This window comes from Salvia splendens, chromosome 9 (assembly GCF_004379255.2).
Source record: "Salvia splendens isolate huo1 chromosome 9, SspV2, whole genome shotgun sequence".
Classification (NCBI taxonomy): domain Eukaryota; kingdom Viridiplantae; phylum Streptophyta; class Magnoliopsida; order Lamiales; family Lamiaceae; genus Salvia; species Salvia splendens.
This window is the reverse complement of record NC_056040.1, coordinates 3,935,340-3,957,973: the sequence shown is the minus strand read 5'-3', so window position 1 is coordinate 3,957,973 and position 22,634 is coordinate 3,935,340. Positions and strand designations below refer to the sequence as shown.

General features: G+C 35.5%; 3 protein-coding genes across 9 annotated transcripts; 2 read left to right on the top strand and 1 right to left on the bottom strand.

Moving 5' to 3' along the window:
• The first annotated feature begins 2,639 nt into the window (after nt 1-2,639).
• Nucleotides 2,640-13,061, top strand: LOC121747299 (protein LEO1 homolog). Of its 5 annotated transcripts, none has more exons than XM_042141311.1 (12): nt 4,882-5,013; nt 6,203-6,516; nt 7,176-7,308; nt 7,405-7,617; nt 9,183-9,356; nt 9,429-9,557; nt 9,701-9,838; nt 9,905-10,045; nt 10,137-10,236; nt 11,325-11,634; nt 12,661-12,750; nt 12,842-13,061. In XM_042141311.1, exons 1-9 carry the CDS (start codon nt 4,915-4,917, stop codon nt 10,182-10,184), a joined length of 1,389 nt encoding a protein of 462 aa, XP_041997245.1. In that variant the 5' UTR covers nt 4,882-4,914; the 3' UTR covers nt 10,185-10,236; nt 11,325-11,634; nt 12,661-12,750; nt 12,842-13,061. The 5 variants fall into 5 exon arrangements, with proteins under 5 accessions (XP_041997247.1, XP_041997245.1, XP_041997243.1 ...); XM_042141309.1 differs by having other exon boundaries at nt 11,325-12,453; XM_042141313.1 differs by lacking the exon at nt 4,882-5,013 and adding an exon at nt 2,640-2,897 and having other exon boundaries at nt 11,325-12,750.
• A 1,939-nt stretch (nt 13,062-15,000) lies between these two features.
• Nucleotides 15,001-15,528, bottom strand: LOC121747821 (egg cell-secreted protein 1.2-like). The gene has a single exon (XM_042141946.1). The coding sequence runs from the start codon at nt 15,492-15,494 to the stop codon at nt 15,072-15,074; it is 423 nt and encodes a 140-aa protein (XP_041997880.1). The 5' UTR covers nt 15,495-15,528; the 3' UTR covers nt 15,001-15,071.
• Nucleotides 15,529-16,438: 910 nt separating this feature from the next.
• Nucleotides 16,439-22,351, top strand: LOC121747816. 3 transcript variants are annotated; one of them, XM_042141940.1, is made up of 8 exons: nt 16,439-16,601; nt 17,957-18,039; nt 18,276-18,697; nt 19,372-19,530; nt 20,756-20,876; nt 20,959-21,189; nt 21,283-21,407; nt 21,762-22,351. In XM_042141940.1, the coding sequence occupies exons 1-8, from the start codon at nt 16,599-16,601 to the stop codon at nt 22,154-22,156; spliced, it is 1,539 nt and encodes a 512-aa protein (XP_041997874.1). In that variant the 5' UTR covers nt 16,439-16,598; the 3' UTR covers nt 22,157-22,351. The 3 variants fall into 3 exon arrangements, with proteins under 3 accessions (XP_041997874.1, XP_041997873.1, XP_041997872.1); XM_042141939.1 differs by lacking the exon at nt 16,439-16,601 and adding an exon at nt 16,631-17,834 and having other exon boundaries at nt 19,375-19,530; XM_042141938.1 differs by lacking the exon at nt 16,439-16,601 and adding an exon at nt 16,633-17,834.
• The last annotated feature ends 283 nt before the right edge of the window (nt 22,352-22,634 follow it).

The following is a 22,634-nucleotide window of genomic DNA, read 5'->3' as shown; positions in this document are numbered from 1 at the left end:
GTGGGTGCTTTAGAGCGTCGATACGGGTATTTCAGGGTGCGGGAGGATGCGACTGGTAACCCCGTCCACACGCCGATTCAGAAGTGCACTGCCGCAATCAGGCAGTTGGCATACAGAGGCGCGACCGACATGTTCGACGAGTACCTCCACATCGGTGAGACGACTACCCGCGAGTGCCTGAAGTATTTTTGTCAGGGCGTTAGAGAGATATTCGGGGATAGGTATCTTCGGAAGCCTACCCCCGAAGATTGTCAGGCTCTGCTGGATATGCACGGGAATCAGCACGGGTTTCCGGGAATGCTAGACAGCATAGATTGTATGCACTGGGAATGGAAGAACTGCTCCGCTGCCTGGAAAGGGATATACACTACTGGTTTCAAGGCCAAGAATCCCACGATGATCCTTGAAGCGGTAGTTGACTACCGACTATGGATTTGACATGCTTATTTTGGAGTAACTGGGTCTAACAACGACATCAACATCCTCCAATCGTCGCCCCTTTTCAACGACCAGTGCATGGGCGTCGGTCCGGCCGTCAATTTTGTCGCCAACGGCAACCAGCACAGTACGAGCTATTATTTGGCGGATGAGATATACCTGATGTGGCCCGTCTTTGTGAAGACAATCAGATGCCCAACGGATAAAAAGAAGATATACTTTGAGCAAAGTTAGGAGGCAGCGCGCAAGGATGTAGAACGAGCATTTGGTGTGCTCCAGTCTCGATGAGCAGCAGTGAAGGGTCCATCACGGCTGGGGTATGTTGACAGCATCGCCGACATCATGTACGCATGTATTATCATGCATAACATGATTGTCGAAGATGAAGGTCCAGCGCTGACTGATTGGGCCAGTGATGATGCTGATGCTGCTGGTCCAAGCCACGGCGTGGCCACAAGCAATGTACGCATGGGGATACCCCATGACGATGTCGATCGAGTCAGTGCATTTGCCGACATGCGCCAAAAAGAAGCTCATGTTCGACTCCAGAACGATATAATTGAAGAAGTATGGCAGCGGATGGGTCGTCGTTGATAGAGTTTTTAATTGTTGAAATGTATTTTTTTTCTTTTGGTGTAATGTACTTTTCTTTTTTTTTAATTAATGAAAATTTTATTCCGTATTCGTTTTGAATTTTTAATTCCGTAAATTGTTTAATTTGTGAATTTTTATTAGTGTGGTAAGTCCATCGGGAAGTTCGCCACTGTGCAGTGAGATGTCCGTATGACGTGGCATCCGCAGTGGGAAGTCCGTATGACGTGACAGGAGGTGTTTTTGGGATGTCCGCCGGGACATCCGCACCACTGCGGATGCCCTAAATGTGGATACGAAACATACTACTCCCTCCGTTCCAACTAAGTTGAGTCACTTCGTTTTTGCACTTATTTTGAAAAAATTGTAATAAATAGTTAAAGTAGATTTATAGTAAAGTAAAAGCGAGAATAATGTAAAGAAGAGTCTTATCTACATTATTCTCGCTTTTACTTTATTATATATCCATTTTAACTATTTATTATGATTTTTGCAAAATGAGTGTAAAAAGGAAGTGACTCAATTTAGTCGGAATAGGAGTACTTATATTCCAAGAGGTCGATCATATTTCAGTAGTCTTTATGGGATAAAAAGAAAAGGAAAAAATTGAATGCCTTGCAAAGTTTTTGTACGAGCTCAGTTTCAACCATAGAGAAGTTCTTATTCATTCGAGTGCAATTCGAAATTCAATGTTATTCAACAATTATAAATTAATTAAGATAGTTGAAATTGCTTCCAAAATTCAATGTTACAAAAGGGTTTGCTCTTAATTACATGATGCTAGGTTGGAATCGTTGTTTTTCTAGTTAAACTGTTCGAATTTTCAAAAATTATGTGTTTTAGTCGAAATGAACTTCATTTTCCACTCTTTTAACTGCTTACCCCTATTTAAAATATTGCACTTCATTGTATAGTAGTCTCACATATGTTTCCATTTTAATGATTCTTTCTTATTTACAATTTTCAATTAAATACTCCCTTCGTCTGCCATTAGGAGTCTCATTTCTTGGTGACACGAGTTTTAAGAAATGTTAAGAAAAATGAATGAAAAAAATTAGTGAAATATGGATCTCACTTGTTTTAAATTAAATGTGAGTGAAATGAGTTAGTGGAATACGAGACTCTATTATCATTTATGGTAAAATTGAAGCGAGACTCATATTCGCGGACGGGCTAAAATGGAAAAACGGGACTCCTATTCGCTGATGGAGGGAATAGTAAATAAATAAAGAAACACTTAAAATTTCAATAAAACAACAAAATTATAGTAATACTTAAATAAAAAAATTAAAGATATACATAAAAAAAAAATAATTGAAAAATTAAGGAGAATGTCATATAGGAGTATGGAGAATGATGTGATGATTGCAACGAGCTCTAATTGGGCAATGCCTGAGCATGAGAGCACAGTGGGTTCAACGTAAATATAAAAGCATGGTGTGGTTAATGTAAATGTAAGAGCACAACGTGCTCAACGGCCGGACCCCACTAACATACTCCCTCCGTCCTGCACAATGCGGTTATATGTTTGAAATAGTATTATTTCCACAACCCCTTAAGTATGTAATTTATGAGTACAGTCAAAAGGAACTAACTTAATATATCGAATTTCATTTCAATAGCCTTTTATCAAGATGATCTAACTTCTGAGAGACGCCCACATTCTTTTCATTTCATCTACTCCAGACTCCAGCCCTCTTTATCGCAGCTGCATTCATACTCTGAAAATTAATTTTTGGTATTCTGAGAAGATCATCGAGTACGAGAGCTTAATTTTCGGTTTGTGTGAATAATGAATCAGAACTCTGCAATTTGGGAGAAAATGAGAAACCGTTGCTTAAAATCTCGTGTATTGACGCCTTCTTCAGGTATTGTTACTTGTTTCCGAGAGCCAGTTCGTTTTACTAATTTGATGTTTACTTATTGATCTAATTTGAGGATGATTTGATTACAATTATTTCGATGTAATGCTGACCTAGGTAAACTTGAGTAGTATGCTTCTGTGGTAACATATTTGCTGTAGAAGGTGATCTAGCTGAATCTGGAAAAGGTTGTTACAGGTAAATAGGAATCTATAATATTATCATAGGATCAAACATGAGAGAGATTTGGAGATTAGAAGGTGATCTAGCTGAATCATTCATCCAGATAGGCTTTTGGTTTATGTATTTAATAAGCCAAATGCTCTGTTTGAGTGTCTTTATGGTTGGACCGGTGACTATCTGACTTCATGGGTAGTCTGGCTAGGGTAATTATAAAAAATTTGCCATATAATTGAAATATAAGACTATATAAGCAAGAAATTTACATACAGTGCTAGGATAGCAATCTGTTTGGGTTTTGTTCTTGGATTTCCTTATATATTCAATGCTTTAGATTACAGAGACAAAATTACCGAGCATTTTCCTTTCCAATGGTGGTAAGTCTATCATGTGGAGTATATTTGAGAATATCTTTGCTGTGGCATTGTCGCTTTATTATTCATGTTTGTGATACGTGGTTTTTCCTTGCCTTCGAGTAATATTGTTGAATTATCCAGTGTGCAATTTCCATATATAAGCATCTTTTTGAAATTATAGAATCGGAATATGCTGAGTTGCTTCTTGATAATAATTCATTGTTGGTACTAAAAGCTAAACTCAAAGAAATGGTAAATGAATTTGAAACTATGAGCAGAAGCATCTATGATGGTTTTCACTGTCTTAGATTTCAACTTGACTATGTTTTCATATAAAATGGAATGCCTCTCCTTGCATAGAATCTTCTGATGTGAGCTGTTTCATTTGTTAATATTTTTCCTACTTTGGAAAATCATGTTGCGCAATCATCCAACTAAGTGGATCAGAATTCAGCATCACTAGGCAATCTTTTGCATGTTATATGTATCCGACCTGACCAAGAGTTCTGAGTGAAAGTGGTGAATGTATTAGATTGCTGGACTATAGTTGAACCTGACAAAAAAAGTTCTGGTTGACCTTTGTTGTAACAAAATATAAGCAAAAATAGAGGCTTTTATTAAAATTATCATGATATTTATCTGGGTGGTTCTTTGCTGCTGTCCATGAAGTCTTAAAAATTCAAGTCAAAGTAAAGGATTGAGACGATCCTTGAAGATATAAAGTAATCTGCTCTACATTTATTGCTTAAAAAAATTTCTCCAGAGAGCTAATTATATTTCACTTAGTAACAATCTGTGCTCAGTAAAGGATCAGCTATTACATAACAAGCATGATGGTAGTCTTTAGAGGCATGGTAAGTTCAGAAGAAAAACAATTGTGTTGATCTTGAAAGCAGATACAGTATGATGTGGGTAACAACGGTGGTGGAGAGGGGGGGGGGGGGAGTACCACCAAGATTTACTAAAACAGCTATGACCACATCCATTTGTAATTTTGTACAATTAAGGCCACTGTCTTAGGTGAAAAATTGTAAAACTTGTGTTAATATGGTGTCAATTGTACAATTAAGGCCACAATCTTTAGTGACAATCGTATGTGTTAGTGTCAATTGTACAATTAAGGACACAGGTCGTTGGTGATAATCGTATGTGTTACTCGTGAAATCATTTAAGAGACACTTAGGATCATATTAATATGGTGTCAAAACATCTCCTTGCATTTATTACTTCTTGCCATTGTTTTCTCCTTCTTCACGATTTTACTTACTGGTCTCCAAGAAACTCCAAAATAATAATCAACAGAAAAAGTTACTCGTAACGCCATTTTACTTTATGGAAAGCATATCTGAACTTTCATTCTAAATAACTCCGCCACAGAACATTTAGATACAGAATTCATTTTAAAGTCCATACACTCAGAGTCTCTCTCTCAGGGTAAGTACCAATTCCCTCCCTCCATCTCACTTAAGGGTAGCATTATATAAAAAATGAATAGAGAGCAAATCTTGCAAAATCTATTTGGCTATCTATCCGAGGAGGAGTCTGCATCAAGCCATGAAATGAACCACCAGCCTGAATTTAACCCTGTAAGATTTATTCGTCTTATTTTCCCTTTTAGGCTTTTAGCTAATAACATGTTTTTAATGAGTCTGTACGGCCCAATTCAGAAGATCTAACGAAAATTTGTCGATTGGAATGCATTTATTTAGTTTTTGATTTTCAGATCGAGACTCGTCTAAATGGCAACAAAAAAATTAAGAATTTTTGGGGGGATAAATTTACATGTGTTTATATTAACGCATGCATAAAAAATTCTGAATGTACAATTATAGAGAATATGTAAGTAAACCTTTTATTTTATATCATTCATATATGTTCTAGACAGCTTTTTGCCTGCAATCCAACATCAGGAAGGTGATTGGCATGAGGGCCCAACTTAAATGTAATGATGGCTTCCTTATGGCCTACCTTCTTGCAATATTGTTTTGCTCTGGGTTGTAGTCTCTAATGCTTTTGTGCACGTGGTATTAAAAAATATCTGAAAATTGAATGTCCTATGTTTGAACTCATAATTATTTCTTTGTGTATGCTAGATGGTGACTGTCACCCACCGATAGTTTTTCCTTTTTGGATTGAGATTGAAATAGGAACCTAGGGTTTAGTTATTTTCCTTATGCTATTTTAATTTAAATATATTGGAGAATGGTTCTCTGGTTTTATGAGTAGCTCTTAAATGAAAATTCAGTGGCCTCAGGCCCTCAATAAACCTGTTGAATACTTTTATTTCTAAAATTACTCATTTAGTAGTAGGAATATCTCTTTGTGATTGCTGAACTAATTTTGGGTTGTACTAGTTGGATTGAGTTCCTTCCTCATCAAGGTCCAACTCTTGCATGATCTGGTCCAGTTGAGAATCGTCACAGATGATGCATATGGATTTCATATTTTATAGGAAGAGTACAGGCGATGAAGGAAATGAGCCATAATTATTTTATGCTTAATGCTTCTTGGTTAACTTTAAAAACCTGTTGGAAGATTGATTGACATCAGAACAAACTAGGGAAGCAAATGAAGTATAGATGATTCTCCTGGTTTTTCATATGTTTGTTGCTTCTACACCTTGTTAAATTTCCAGATACTGTTTCAGACACTGTATCATCATGTTGTGCACTTGTGCTTTATTTATAAACTTTCCTTATTGTCCTTTTTCTCCTGTAATAGTTTTATAGTTTCTCCTTCATTTGTTTAGTTTATGTGTTCGACATTTCACTTCAGGTTGAAAGGGACGAAGGAACTGAACATGCTAATGATGCCATATCCAGTCCACTGGTTGTAATTGATGGTGGTCTTCAGTTAAATGAGGATGCCATAAGCTCAAGGTCTAGCAATGGAGGGTTTGAGCACCATACGCAAACAACACCAGAAGGTGGTGCAAAGTTACATCATGAGGGAGGAAGCACATGTAACTGTGATGAAGGAGGGCCTATGTCTGATAATAAAAGCACATTCAGACATAGGGTCAAAACTGAAGGTGGAGCTGAGTTTAGTGACGAGGCTGGAGGGATCGATAAAGAGACTAGTAGCTCAATGTATTTTGCTCAAACCCTCCACTTTTGAATAGTTTGTCTTTCTTGTGACTGTTTCTATTATTTGGTGTGCATTAGTTAGTTTGAACTTGAATATATAGATGTTCGATTAATTATCTTTTAGTACCATGAAGTATTTTGTATGCTTCCAGTTTCCTTGAATTTCAGTTTGTTTCTGATTCTTATGAATTTTGGCGAAGATCCTGCTAATCTTATTGTTTTTTACCTACAATTGGTCAGTGTAGTTATCAATCCCTAGATTAGTATATCTAGGAAAGTAAACACCCATTAATTCTTGGCTGGATATATGGTAAGCCTAGTTCAGCTGGCTAGCCCACCTAAGACATGGTGACTGTCAATTAGTTTGTCATAGTTCTGAACCCAAGTTGTCCAAATTAGTTGAGTTGTGCTTTACATATTGAAGTATTTGTTTGATAGGCAGGCAAATGATAGGCTGGCAAACAATAAGTGTTCTGAGACCCTTTTGAGAGCACTTATGCCTTCTATTTGAGTTGTTGATGTATCACCGACTTGATAATTTTACAGGGCTGTAGATTGCAATTTATCATTGCAATATTTCTCTTATTCATATTTTAGTGTTTTTCTTTTGCATCTTTTTTTGCTTATCCATCTAGCTCTGACAATTTATGTTATGACGTTAGGTTATTAAAGACTGAGAATGGAAAGGATCAAGCTCGAATTGCAGATGTAATGCGTGCTCTTTTTGGGGATTCAGATGAGGAACCAGGACAATATGAAGCTGAGTTTGGCACTGATCAAGGGAAAAACAATTCCGTGAGAACTGAGACACTATAATGATTATTTAGTTTTCTGGTTGTTGGCCACCAATTGATTCAGAAAGTACTTATAATGTTTCTTGTGCCAACATAGATATCTCCTGAACACAAATTAAGTTATGAGGGAGATCTGGAGTCTGAAGGTACTGTATCAAGTGAACATACACAATTTGGCCCCAAAGAAGAAGAAGAAAAGGCCGAGGATAAACCAGAGGGGGAGTCAAAGGATAAACCAGAGGAGCAGTCAATCGGTAGGTTGCTGGTGGTGGAGTTTCCAAACCGCACTCCACTTGCTCACCCATCTCAGGTTACCTCCCTTGTTGCTTTTGCCAGACCATATGCATTTTTTAATATTTTAGCTGTTGATACATATATGAGTCTTTATCCAATTATTAGGAGGTTGTCACAAATAAATAGAAGGTTTTGGTCACACTTAAGAAATTAGCATTTTTGAGCCTCATTTGTTGATGAAAACAAAAATGAAATATATCTTTACAATGTGACGATTGATTGATGTCTTGTTGCATTTTAGTGTAAGTAAATATTATTACTTGCAAAGTCATTTTATATGCTTGTTCTCAAATTTTAGTAGTTTCCATGGTTTATAAAGCTGGTTATTTAGAGTAGGAGGGTTTTGGTTTCGGTCATGATGCAAATAATGCTTGTGATTGGTGTCCTGAATACAATATTCCAGAGCTGAATTGAGATGCATTCTGATGTTGCCTTTCATGATTTTTTCTGTGGACTACTTTATTGCCTACTCATTATTTTCTTATTTTGGTCAGACCTGTTTGTTATCCTGCTTCTGTTTTTTAGAATTCTTCAAAATGTACTCAGATGCTTGATTCAGATTAGTTTCTTATATTGGTTTCAAGTGGTTTTGGATGTAGATTAATCGCCTCATTTGATTCCTCGTGATGTTCACACTTCTCTCTAAAGTTCCCCAATGAACTATACGAATTGATTTTAGCGTGTCTTTTATTTGATCATATAAACCTTATCCTTATAGCTTTATGAATCTAGAAACATATGACTCTTTCTTCCACTTGTAAGTCTCATCAAGGCCTAATGTTTGTAATGGCCGTATATCATTAAGACATGATGTTTAAAAAGCTTATATGTGTACAGCAAACTCTTCCATGGCGTCTCCAACAGGGGCGGATGAAATGTCAGTCACACATTATTTGGATATTGAATGTTTAAAGAGTTTTATGTGTAGGTATAATATGCTTTTCTGGTAATCTAGATTAATAATATGGCAAAGTGAAGATAAGAAGCAAGTAGTTGCTTGTGGAGCTCGTTCCATGACTGTATTACTACTTGGCCAACCAAAGTGGATATTAATAATCTTAAACAAAAGAATTAGGGTTCATTCGGTACATCGAATTAGAATTGAATTGGAATTAGAATCCCACGGAATTGAATTTCAATTCCAAATCCCTTATTTGGTAAAATGATATAATTGATATAAAGTTGAATTCAAAGAAATTATGCAGAGTGTGTGTGAAGGTATGTGTTGTGTGTGTGAGCAGGTGTGTGTATGTGCAGGGGTGTGTTCTGAGTGTGTGTGTGTGCAGGTGTGTACATGTGTGTGTTATGTGCGTGTGCGTGCAGGTGTGTGTGTGTGTATGTGTGTGCAGGTGTGTGTGTGTGTATGTCTGTGCAAGTGTGTGTGTGTATGTTGTGGATTTATTGGAAGAGTGGCTTAATGCTGGGTAGGACTTCTTCATAGTATTATTCACAATCGTTCATATTGGTTTCTCTTTGTTAGTATTCCTTCTACTCTCTCATGTATACTTCATGCATGTAGATTACCTTTTTATCTGCATATATATAACATGAGACTATGACCACCCCACTTCATATTCGCAGATGGCAACAACTGAACTCTCAAACATAATTGCATTTGATAGTAAACCATTTGACCCAACAACATACTCGGGTGAGGATATTTATATAACAGACGCTTCCGGATCTGAAAGGTTTATCCCATCAACCAATATCGTTCAATGGAGAAATGTCGTAAACTCTGATGGAACAATCTCTGTAAGTGTGATTCTGTCCTTCAACTTGGCCAATAAATCATGTTTTCTCGAATCTGAACCTAATCTCGTGCAGCTTGAAAGCAATGCACGCATTGTGAATTGGTCGGATGGGAGCTTCCAGCTGTTAATTGGGAAAAAAGCATTTGACGTCACGGAGGAAGTCGCACAAAAGATCCTATCACATTCTTTCTTCTGGCATGAGGTGTCATAAATCATTCATTTTTGCATGCTTCATATACCAAATAGTAGCCCTCCATCGTCCATTTATAACCGCACGCACGTTTACCATAATAGTTGTTCTCGGGGCTCAATCCCTGTCCTCATTATTTTGGGTCAACTATACAGGGGATCTACCGGTCTCTGGTAAGCTTCTCTAAATCGGAAAAGGTTGCTTCATCTTCCGTAGTTTCTGATCCCGATAGTTCGACTGTTCATGGTGATCGGGAGACCACACCTAAGCCTGAAACAGAGCAATTTCAGCAGGTAGTTTGCTTATACGAATCCCACATTTTTACGACGTTGTTGAATCAATTTTACAAATTCCACTAGGATGGTCTAAAAGCAACTGAAGACAATCTCTCACTTAACCAGAAGAGTAATGACAAGGAAATGACATCCAATCACAACAACCCTGAGGAGGTATCTGATGAGCACATGTGGCCCAGCGAAGCAGGAGACATAAATCTTGAGGTATGCTTTCAGATTTCTTTGATTGATCGTATGTATGTGTAGAAACTTATCGTGTTATTATTACTCAAGATATATATGTTTCTACTCTCAGAGGCAGAAAGATCGTCAAACTAAGAAGCGTAGGCCAAGACGCGGATAAAGCTGAGGGGAGTTGGAACTTGAACATGAAAGGGGTTTGATGAGTTGCTGAGGTAAGGAACAATTCTCTTAATAAATTTACTTGAAACTTTAGTTTGGATGATTTTTCTGTTGCATAAGAGCTTCTGATAAATTGATGACTGATGTTTTAGCAAACCTATTTATATATTTCGGTCTTAAGATGTTATATATGCTTTCATTGGCGTGATTATATATCTTTATCAAAGATAATCCTTTAGTTATGCATTCAATGCAATGTTTTTAGGGTCCGTCGATACACAATGAAAATGTTAATGGTAATTGATATAAGCGTGCGCGTGCGCGTGCGCATTTTGTGTGTAGTGTTTGTGTGTGCAATGTGTGGAGGTGTTTTATAACTATTTGAAAATTCTAATTATTTACTTTTAATATTGAATTCAAATTATGGAACTGGGAGATATTAAAATTGTAATTCAATTTTACATCCAAATATTTTAATATACCAAATATTAAATTTAAAATTGAAGACTCAAATTCTAATTTTATAGGAAAAAATTATTATTTTTTCATAATATTATGATCCCAAATTAAAAAATAGACATTTGATAAAGGATAAATGAGCTTGCAGCCATGTCAAAAATTTATTAAAACTCATGTCGAGTCAGTATGTCTCTAAATGACGGATGGAGGGAGTATAATACATACACATAAAAAGATATTTTTTCTGAATATAAAAATATAATAAAACTGATCTTTATTTATTTAGGTTTACAAAATTATCTATATTTTAGTAAATAATTTTTCTTTTAATATGATAGGAATATTAAAAAATTAGAAATTATGACAAATGACATTCCTTTATAGGATAATAAATAGATGAGAGATGGAGACAGACACATCACATGTGGTTTCCTTCCTTTAGATGGCCAATCATACACTGATGAAGTGATGAGAGACATACCATGTAGAGGAACATAAATTGAGAAATACTACTTTGTTGAATAAACGTGTTAAATTTTCAAATACTGTTTCAAACAATTTATCATCATGTTGTGCACTTGTGCTTTATTTACAAACTTTCCTTATTGTCCTTTTTCTCCTGTAATAGTTTTATAGTTTCTCCTTCATTTGTTTAATTTATGTGTTTGACATTTCACTTCAGGATGAAAGGGATGGAGGAACTGAACATGCTAATGATGCCATATACAGTCAACTGGTAGAAATTGATGGTGGTCTTCAGTTAAATGAGGGTGCCATATGCTCAAGGTCTAGCGATGGAGGGTTTGAGCACCATACGCAAACAACACCCGAAGAAGGGATCAAAATTGGAAGTGGTGCAGAGTTACATCATGAGGGCGGAAGCACATGTAACTGTAATGAAGGAGGGCCTATGTCTGATAATAAAAGCACATTCAGACATGGTGTCAAAACTGAAGGTGGAGCTGAGTTTAATGACGAGGCTGGAGGGATCGGTAAAGAGACTAGTAGCTCAATGTCTTTCGCTCAAATCCTCCACTTTTGAATAGTTTGTCTTTCTTGTGACTGTTTCTATTATTTGGTGTACATGTGTGTGTACGTGCAGGGGTGTGTTCTGAGTGTGTGTGTGCAGGTGTGTACATGTGTGTGTTACGTGCCAGTGTGTGCAGGTATGTGTATGTGTCTGTGTGTGCAAATGTGTGTATATGTGTGTGTGTGTGTGCAAGTGTGTGTGTGTATGTTGTGGATTTATTGGAAGAGTGTCGCTTAATGCTGGGCAGGACTTCTTCATAGTCTTATTCACAATCGTTCATATTGGTTGCTCTTTGTTAGTATTCCTTCTACTCTATCATGTATACTTCATGCATGTGGATTACCTTTGATCTGCATATATATAACATGAAACTATGACTGTGAAGACTTAGGTCGCGAAGTTGTGAGGATCGATTGATTGATTGATTGAATGAACCGCAACAAGAAATGAAAACGCAACAATTATGTGGTTCGGCTCTAGGCCTACATCCACGGGCAGAAAACTAGTATATGTGTTTATTGATCACTCAAGGAAAGGTTTACAATAACACTCAATTCTCTCGGAGAATTACAAGTAAAGAACCCTCTCAACTCGCTCGAAGTCGGCTTGCTTCGAGAGCACAAATGCACAGTTGGAAACTTCTCTCCATCTCTCTTGAATTCTGTTGTTCTTTTTCTTCTCACCTCTTATGAGTGGAAGCATTGTCGCTACTTAAAGGAATTAGGCTCGATCAATCCAGCTCAACGTCTTTCCAAATTTTGTTGTAATCGCAAATTCAACGGTAACTTTCGGTTTGAGCACAACGGCTTGTTTCTGAAAATGCCTTCTTTCTTTCCCTTGATCAAGTTGCATTTCTTCAAGCTGTCTTCCCTTTTGTTCCTTGATCAAGCTGCCGCCCCACCGCAGTCTGCAGCTTTACCGTGCGCATAAGCCTTGATCTTGATCAGCTCAATATACTAACAATGACCACTCCACTTCATATTCGCAGATGGCAACAACTGAACTCTCGAACATAATAGCCTTTGATAGTAAACCATTTGACCCAACAACACACTCGGGTGAAGACGTAAATCTTGAGGTATGCTTTCAGATTTCTTTGATTGATCGTATGTATGCGTAGAAACTTATCGTGTTATTATCACTCAAGATTTATATGTTTCTACTCTCAGAGGCAAAAAGATCGTCAAACTAAGAAGAGTAGATGAAGCTGATGGGAGTTGGAACTTGAACATCAAAGGGGTTTGATGAGTTGTTGAGTTAAGCAACAATTCTCTTAATAAATTACTTGAAACTTTAGTTTGGATGATTTTTATGTTGCATAAGAGCTTCTGATAAATTCATACTCATGTTTTAGCAACCCTATTTATATATTTCTGTCTTAAGATGTTATATATGCTTTCATTGGCGTGATTATATACTTTTATCAAACATAATCCTTTAGTCTCATAATCGTTGCAATGATTTTATGCATTCATTGCAATGTTTTTACGGTCTGTTCGATACACAATGAAAATGTTATACTAATTGATACAAAGTGTGTGCGTGCGTGCGCATTTTGTGTGTGCAATGTGTGGAGGTGTCCAGTTTTATAACAATTTGAAAATTCTAATTATTTACTTTTAATATAGATTTCAAATTATGGAATTGGGAGATATAAAAATTGAAATTCAATTTTACATCTATGTTAAATTTAAAATTGAAGACTCAAATTCTAATTTTATAGGAAACAATTATTATTTTTTTATATTATTATGATCCCAAATAAAAAAAATAGACATTTGATAAAGGATAAATGAGCTTGCATTCAAAATGTGCCATGTCAAAAATTTATTAAAACTCATGCCGGTTCAAAGTATGTCTTTAAATGACGGATGGAGGGAGTAATACGTACATAGAAGAATATATTTTTCTGAATTTAAAAATATAACAAAACTGATCATTATTTATTTAGGTTTACAAAATTATCTATATTTTAGTAAATAATTTTTCTTTTAATATGATTGGAGTATTAAAAAAATTAGAAATGATGATAAATGACATTCCTTTATAGGATAATAAATAGAGGAGAGATAGAGATATATCACATGTGGTTTCCTTCCTTGGGATGGCCAATTGATGAGTGATGAGTGATGAGTGATGAGTGACATACCACGTAGGGGAAAATAAATTGAGTAATACTAGTACTTTGTCGAATAAAGTGGTGGTGCATTTCTTTTTAATAAAGTAGATTCGTCTCTTTTAGCATTAGAAAGATAGTGTTTATATTGTATTAAGTGTAAATAATAAAGCCGAACGTAGAATAAAGTATTAAATTAAATTAAATTAAATTAAATTAAATTAAATTAAATTAAATTAAATTACATAATAATTAAATAATATACTAAAGTAGTATTTTTTTTATGGTAACTAACATAGGCCGTGCTTGAATTCCTCTATGAAACCTATAAGCATAATGTAAAGTATTTGTTGCCAAATAGAAATGACTCTGATGAAATATTCCAAAAGTGAAACCCTCTATTGAAGAACATGAGAAGTAGTATTTATTATACAGATAGAAAATATTAATTTAATATTTTTAACTCAAATAGTCATTTCAGCTTAATCCTTTTTAAGAGTGTATTTTAAAGGTTTTTTTATTATCTGGAGATGCATTATTCAATAGACTAAACACCAGCTCCACATTTTGGATAATATGCACAAATGTAGTACTAATAAAAATTAGGCTTCCTGAAAGGAAAAATTGTGCTATGCTTTCCTGAATTAAAATATTCGATTTTGATTTATGTTTCCTTTAATGTAAAGTCGTAGTCGATTGAAAGCGATCCATGATCCATCTTATATATCTGGCTTTGACTAAGAAAACATATTTGGTCATTCAATTTTCTCAATTTTCATTTGATTGCTTTTATTAAAAAATGGATATTAATTTAAAGAATATGTCACGTCACGATGGACTCGAACCCGGCCACTCTACCGCCAACTCACACACACTTCATTTGCTTGCTCTTAAACATTTAACTTGGTGTCGTAATTAAATCCATAAATCTCGATTAGAGTCATTGATCATTGAAACACGAGAGGGGCAAAGCTGATAAAAAATAAAATCATGGAATGGCGTAAGAAAAACAATATTTTTGAAGTAAGTTGCTAATTAGATCAGGACAAATTATGGTTTAATTACTATTTAAAACTTTGCAATCTACAAATAAAATTTAATCATTTGTAAACACGGATTAACTAAATCTTGATTATAATTTAATTCAATTTAAGTATAATTATGACCAATTAAGATTGCACTTTTGAACGTGTGAGTTCAATTAAGAAAGCGTTAAAATGAGACATGCAACGTTTTATTAACCACTTAATTAATAATGTGACATAGATTATAAAGATTACAATTCAATGTTGCAAGCGCGGGAAACTATAGCATTGTTCGACAGTGGATGCACGCGGAGGAGGAGCCGCACCACCGCCACCATTGGTGGCAGCGTCGCAGTAGCCGCGGAGAACGTCTCCTTCTTGAGTAGTGATGTCGAGTGTTCCGAGCATGGAGGGCCAGCACTGATGCTCGATCACTCTTATAGCGTTACAACAGCTGGCTCCAAGCGCGGTCTCGCCATTGAGGAAGAACATGACCACTTCTCCCATACAAGAGTGAAGCTCTGATAGCGCTTCCCAGCACGTGCTAGGCCCCTCCTCTTCCGCCACTCTCAGCCGCACTGCTAGGCTCGAACCCCACTTTACTTTTCTTGTGGAGATTGCGAGGGGTGATGCTATTATTGCGGCAAGGAGAACTGCAATGAGCTTCGCTATGAAAGTCATTGTGTTTTTTTTTTAATTGAATAGTAAAATGAGATATTTTTTCGTAAATGAAGGGAGTACTTATTGTTGGGACGAGTGTAAAGATTTATTTATATAGGAATGTAAAAGTTATGATGATTGTAGAGGAAAGGGCTATAATTTAATTCAGTAGCTTTATGTGACTAATCAAATCCAGTTTTATAGTTTTGTACTATATGTATAGATAGATTGTATTCTTTGCAAATTTTTTCTTATATAATTAATCGTGTGACGATAATAAGCAACTAATAAAGCAAGTCATCCAAGAATGAGACTCCTCAGATCTACCAATAAATGGATATTGTAATTAAAATCTCATTTTATAACAGTTGATATAAATGACCCAAATTTTGTAACAATTCCACTAGATTAATTCGTTAAGACCCTCTTTATTCTTGCATCGGTGCTACTTGAGATTAGTTAAATATCTTTGTCATTTTCTAACATTGGTTGAAACTTGAAGGAATACATAAAAAGGCTAAATTGAAAAAAAAAATCACAAATAGTAATTAAATTCTAATATATTCAACAATTTTGAAAACTAGGCGGAAAAATATTGAAATTGGATTTGTTAACAATTAGTACTATTATTATTTTATAACTACTTTTTGTTAATAAAACTGTATTAATATGAAACCTGAAACTACATCTAAACGTCACCCAATGAATTAAACAATTTATCATGAAAGTGAAAACAATACCGTTTAATCAAAAAACATCAACAATATATCGTATGGAAGCAATCGAATTTTATTATTATAGAATAAATGCAAACAACTTTAAATTTCAGGATTCTATTTTTTTATCATATTTTTTCTGATTTTATGACTTTTTTCTGCCCAATAAATGTAAAATTACCAAAAATGGTAAAAAAAAGATTCGACTTCTTCTTCCAAATCAAGTCTCCCCTGTTCTCACGAACTCTGCCACTGCATCCACAGAGACTGTAGCCTAGCATACAACACATTTTTTAAACAAGAGTTGGAGGAAAAGGAAGAGGCGATTTTAGAGTAGAGTTGGAGGAAAAGAGTTACTCTCTCAACAACACATTATTTTGCCGACTTTCCAACATTTTAGGCCCACCACATGGTGAGGAAACCCTACCTACAACCACGTTATTGTGCTTTCTTCAATTTTTAATTGCGTAGTGTGATTTATTTTGTGCATTGGAGAATCTCTACCGAAAATTGTGACCCATGCATCGGTTAAAATATTGATTTTTATTACAGTCGCAGTTGCAGTTGCTACTATTTTCCTTGAATTTATGGAGGAATGTGGTTGAGAATGCTGCTATTTTGAGAATTTTAGTGGTGAAATTTGTGCAAATAGATGATCCATTAGAGGTTTACGTACTGATTTAGGATGAATCATGAATTTTTATCCCCTTTGTTTTCGCCATCTTCAGGAATTTCTAGCTTTTTGGTCAATATTATATAAAAATACATTATTGTTTCTCTCTCTCTGACCTTTTAAATAAATAAAAATTGTTTTTATTATTTTATAATGATCTATGTTATTGGCTCGTCGTTGCTGCTTGAATATGAGGCAACCGTGAAAAGGCTACTGAGGGCTTTATTTTCGATATTTACTTCAAATGCTACACACATATAATTGATTTTTCAATCAGATACTACTATTATTCTTTCTGTGTAGGATTTGACTAACCCATGACTGAATTTAATTTTTAAATTTAATCCAATTAAGACATTTAAATTTTCAGTGTAGAAAACTGAAAGTGTTTGTTAGTATATATTTTATCTTGGCTGAACTTCCAAGCATTTGGTTAATCTTTGTCCAATCGAATCAGTATGGCCATACAGTAACTTGTGATTAATATGATGAGTACAATTGTTGTCATCTCTTTATGTTGCTGCATATGGCTCGAAAAATGGATAAATTCTTGTTACTGAATGATAATAGTCAGAACATGTTTCCATGAAAGTTTAAATGATGAGTACAATTGTTGTCATCTCTGACTCGCTGATCGCAGTTCTATCATCATAACATACAGATTGTACTCTATGTGGTCATTTACGATTGTACGGAATTCCACCATCCTCTTTTGTTATAATGTTAATTTTATTTGTACATATAGAAATAGAATCTAAAGTTGATTCTAACATCTTAGATATCTTATTCTTAAGTTCAGGGCTTTACTTTTTCACTTGTGTTTTTGCTAACCCTGTTAAACTCTAGATATTTTTTCCTTTTCTTTCATAACGTTCTATACATTTGCTACAAAAACCACATGTCCTGTAGTATATGGCATCAGTTTTCACATTTTCCCATTTACGTTTCTCTTCTACTTAAATGTTGCCCTTGGTAGTGTTTTTCCAGTTTTATGTCTTATTTCTTGTATGATTAGGAATTAGAAACCTGTTGTAATTGAATGTGGAAGAAAGTCATATTTATAAGGCATATTATGTGTGCTTTCCCATTTTCAGGAGTGCTGTGATATTTGTGGTGATATTGGGGTTGCTGACGCATTAATAACTTGCAGAATATGTAAAAGAAACACTGAGCATATGTAAGATATCTCTCCCTGTTGCTCACTAAGTTTATCTCTGTTTATGAATTTTCTTGTTTTATGTCTTGGCTTTTTGGAAGTGGGAATGGAAGCAGAAGTTTAAGGGAGATACTCAATGCTAAAAATAATCAGGCATTGTTTGCATGTTTTTGTGTACCTAGCGTACTTGATATCAAATCATGTTTTCTTTTTTGAGTTCTGTAAATAGTTTTTCACTAAAGCGGACCTGATATCAGGTATTGCATGAAATTTTTTCTTGAGGAGCACGTCAACGACTGGCATTGTGAAGAATGCATGTCAGGAGTACATAACCCATCAGTAGTAAATAAAAGTGGTGAGCTGCCTGCAGAGAGTAGAAAGTTACCAAATGAATCAAGGGTGGGTGTGGGTGACTGGGAAAAAATTGTTGCAACTGGGAAGACTAAATACCTCACTGTCGAAGAAGCTATCAAGCTCCCATTAGGACAGAAGCTACCTTATAATGCTTTCCACAAAAGAACCCCTCGCCGCAATAGTGTGAAGTATAAATTTGATTCAACAATCAGGCCTAGATTTATAGATTTCTCATCTCTCCAAAATATCACTCCGGGACCTTTTCGGTCACTGAAGCCTCAAAGACCTGCCAATGTGGAGATCCATAGAAAGCCAAACCTCACAGGTCAGTAGTCATAGGCAGACTAACTTATATTGCATGAGAAACAAAGATTGAACTGTCTTCTTTTCTAGATATACTAGCTCTTGCTGTTTTCTGAAAAAGCTTGGGTGTAAGTTGATGTTGTGGATGGTTGTTGTACTGCTTGTTGAAACAGGTCGATTTCACTTTTTTACTGCATGTTACAGTTGAAAAAATAATCACATGTTTATGAAGTAAGGTAATTTGTACAAATAATCGTACTGTTTCTGAAGTAACATGATTTGTGCAAACTAACAAGTTTTTATTGATTTTCATGAATGCTTGTAGATGGTCTGTTTCATTCTGGCTCCACTGACAATTGGATTAACTGATTAAGCATTTACTATTTAGCAATTCAATAATTATCCTTGAACTCATTGGATCGAACATTATCAAAAGGCAATACTGATTCTTTTTGTTACCCTAGATATGACAACGGAGTATATCACATGAAAATAACTGCGGATTGCTGCAGGTCTAGGGATTCTAGTATCACCAGGTTTCCTGCAGCTAGAATTTCCTTCATGTTCCTTTTTTTTGGTGAAAGTGCATTTCGTGTGAATAAATTGTGTCACCTGTATAATGCAATGAGTTACAGAATTGGTTCTAAAACATATGATTGGTATGCAATATTCAAGATGGTTCTATCATTTTATCAGCAGGGTTTAGATCACCGAGCAGTCTCCGACCTTCTGAAGCCCTGAAAGACACAAACTTGGTGAAGGAACAGCCAAATAATGTTCAATTGCCTGTGACAACAAGAGCAGTGAAGCAGTCATCTTTACCATCAGAAAAAACCTCTCCAAGAGCCATCTCAGGTAAGAGCAGCATGTCACCCATTTGCTTCATGATTTCTGTTTTACAAATACAACTGCCATACTGCTGCATTTCATATTAGTAAGAATATGTGGGATTTTGCTTTAACACTCTTTACATATCAATGTAAAGTACTCCCTCCGTCCCATTGAAGATGACCCATTTTCCTTTTTGGTTTGTCCCAACCAAGATGACCCATTACTTAAAATGGAACTTTATCTCTACTTTATTCCCTCTCTCTTAATCTCTTACTTTACTCTCTCCTATTAACACACAAAATATAATTGCATAAAATCGTCATCTTCCTTGGGACGGAGGGAGTACTTTTTCTTCATATTCACATACGGTTGGTTGCATGAAATTCACTCTTTCAAAATATATTAACTGAAAGTTGTTGTAGCTTGTCCTTAGAATTTAGATAGCAGGTGAAAATCTGGTGTAAAAAGAAGTGAAACTTGTGATCGAGCCTGTAACTTTGGAAAATGAAAATAGGCAGTTAGATTTTAGTGCAAGATAAAGTAATAACGATGGATTTACTTGTAGTTCTCAAAGTTATTCATGCATATGCCACCAGGTTTTAGTTTTTCCACCAGTTACAAGGCATGAATAATGCAAAATCTTAGTGTGATGATGTCATCCCTACCATGCAATGCATGGTGCATGTTTTATGTTTACCCTGATGGCAAAGAGAAATAAGTCCCCCGAAATGCTAATCTTTGTGGATAACATTACGAAGATGTATATGATATTGAAGATAACAGAACATGTGACCTGTGCATAATTGATAGGGCTAACAGTTGGAACTGACACATTGTTCACTCAAATCTGCAATTTTACACTGCTTTTAAAACATTGGACTTATAGCATCCCCGAATTTTTCATACGAAAATTATGTCAAATTCATTAGTAAAACGACATCATTTTAAGGTATACATTGTAGAACTTTTGTTGAATATTTTTTGGGATGTTGTAATTGCAACAATTAGGAGCAATCATTTACGTGAACGTGCAAATTTGGCCAAAACTTGTGTTATTTTTGGCAATTAAACCAAAATATGAAATACGAGCAATGTAGAGATAACTGCATAACCATTTAGTGTCTGCTCTTATCTTTAACATGGCACTATGCTATACTTGGGGTATTAATTGTTTACGTTTGGTTATGACTATAGAAAAACTGAATCATGTTTGGGTGATGTTTAATACTTGAAAGAATTTATTTTGCAGGTGGTGATGGTCATGATAATGCTATTGATCGGAGCACTTCTGGTGCTGAGAATACGAGTGAAATTTATTTGCTTGATTCTGAGAAAGACTTAAGGGTCCCTGCTTTGGAAGCTTCGTGGAAGTAAATTTCAATATTTTTGTATTTTCTCTACATATTCATTTTCTATATTTTTCATAATCTTTTTTATCTTACTGGTTATCAGGGGAAGCTTCAGGATCCTGGATGATAATGCACAGAAAGAAATAAACCATCTCGTTCGAGCTTATCCTCCTTTACAAGTTTATAAAAAGATCTTTGATATCTCCAAGAAAATGCCTCAAGTGCTTCATTTCGAATTGGTTCCTTCCAAACCAATTTTGAACAACTTATTCAATGATTATATTCCAGATCGAAGTGACATTGGTTTATATTTCTTTCCTGGAGCTGGAGAGAGGTGGGCTAGATCAAAAGTTGTTAAATTTTTTGACTTTCAACTGCTGCTCTCGTTTCTGGATATTAACTTACTGATCACCTCACTTATTGACAGCTCGGAGGAGGGTAATATCTTCCTGGCAGATCAAATAATTTCAACAAACTATGCATTGAGGAAACAGATTGCAGATGTTGAGCTGTTGGTTTTCAGCTCCAAACTGCTGCATGCCAATTGTCAAAGTGAGGCCTCATTTCTCATGGGTGAAGTCATTATATTTTTACAGACCATTAATTGACGTGCATCCAACTTATGCTATATCGTGCCATACGGAGTTAGTTATGCAACTTCAGCTGTAAAACTGTTAGTTGCCATATCACCAATCTTGAAATTGAGATGTGGTATTAGAATCCTTGGTTACATTCTCTCAGATTGTGAAGGATTCAATGCCAATTCTGCAATTAATTAATGATGTGATGGACCCTTTATTATATGAACATCTTTATTTCCTTGATTTGAAGTAAGGGAATATCTCTCAGTCTTGTTTGATTAGTTTGTTCTCTCCTGACTTTTCACAAGAAACATTCATGTTCCAGGTTGGCAGGGAAAGCACTTCCTCTGGGGAGTATTCCGCCGTCTGAAACCAAATGCCACAACGTGCTCAGAGGATAGAGTTCTTGAGCCGACGGTGCAACCATCAGATGGGGTGAATCACGACCAGGGTCACGTGCACGACGGTGGAGAGGTTGACATGGAAATCGACAAAATAGATGTTCCTGTTAATAAAAAACCTACAGCTTCTTTGGCTTGGCCGGAGTCAGTTGCCCCCGGCCTAACAGTTGCTCCGGTCGCCAAGATTCCATCACCGATTGTTAAAGTGGAATCTCATGATCTCATTCCTCCTGGATTTGAGGAGGTGTATAGGATGAGAATTCAGAGTTCATCACCTCCGGTGGCCGGCATTTGGAATCAAGACATAAACAAGGGATGATTGATGATAGTTCTTTATCTTGGATTATGGGATCTGGAAAAATGTACATGATAAGTTTGGGATTGGTGTTAGATTTTAGATATGGAAAACAGTATAAAGCCTTTTTCTGCAGCATTTAGTTAAGTAGGAGTAGTTGTGTTGTGGTGAATTGAGACAGGTTTCCAAATTTGGTTATTGGTAAAATCATTTGTTTAATTGTCTTTGCTGCTCCATTTTTTTCCTCTCTTTGGGCTTTTGTGAATGTTAATATTTTTGTGTTTTTTACAAACCAAAAAAATAAACAAATGGGCTTTTTTTTTATTAATACATGCGCCGCTAAACCCTAAACCCTAGTTGATGGACTTTTTTGGCTATTAGCCCTGCAACAACATATACTTTACATTTATTTCACTAATTTTTTGGTATTATATACTTATAATAGCAAGAAAATAATGATATCTATAAAAAAATAGCTTGAATGATTTAAAAATATAGTTTG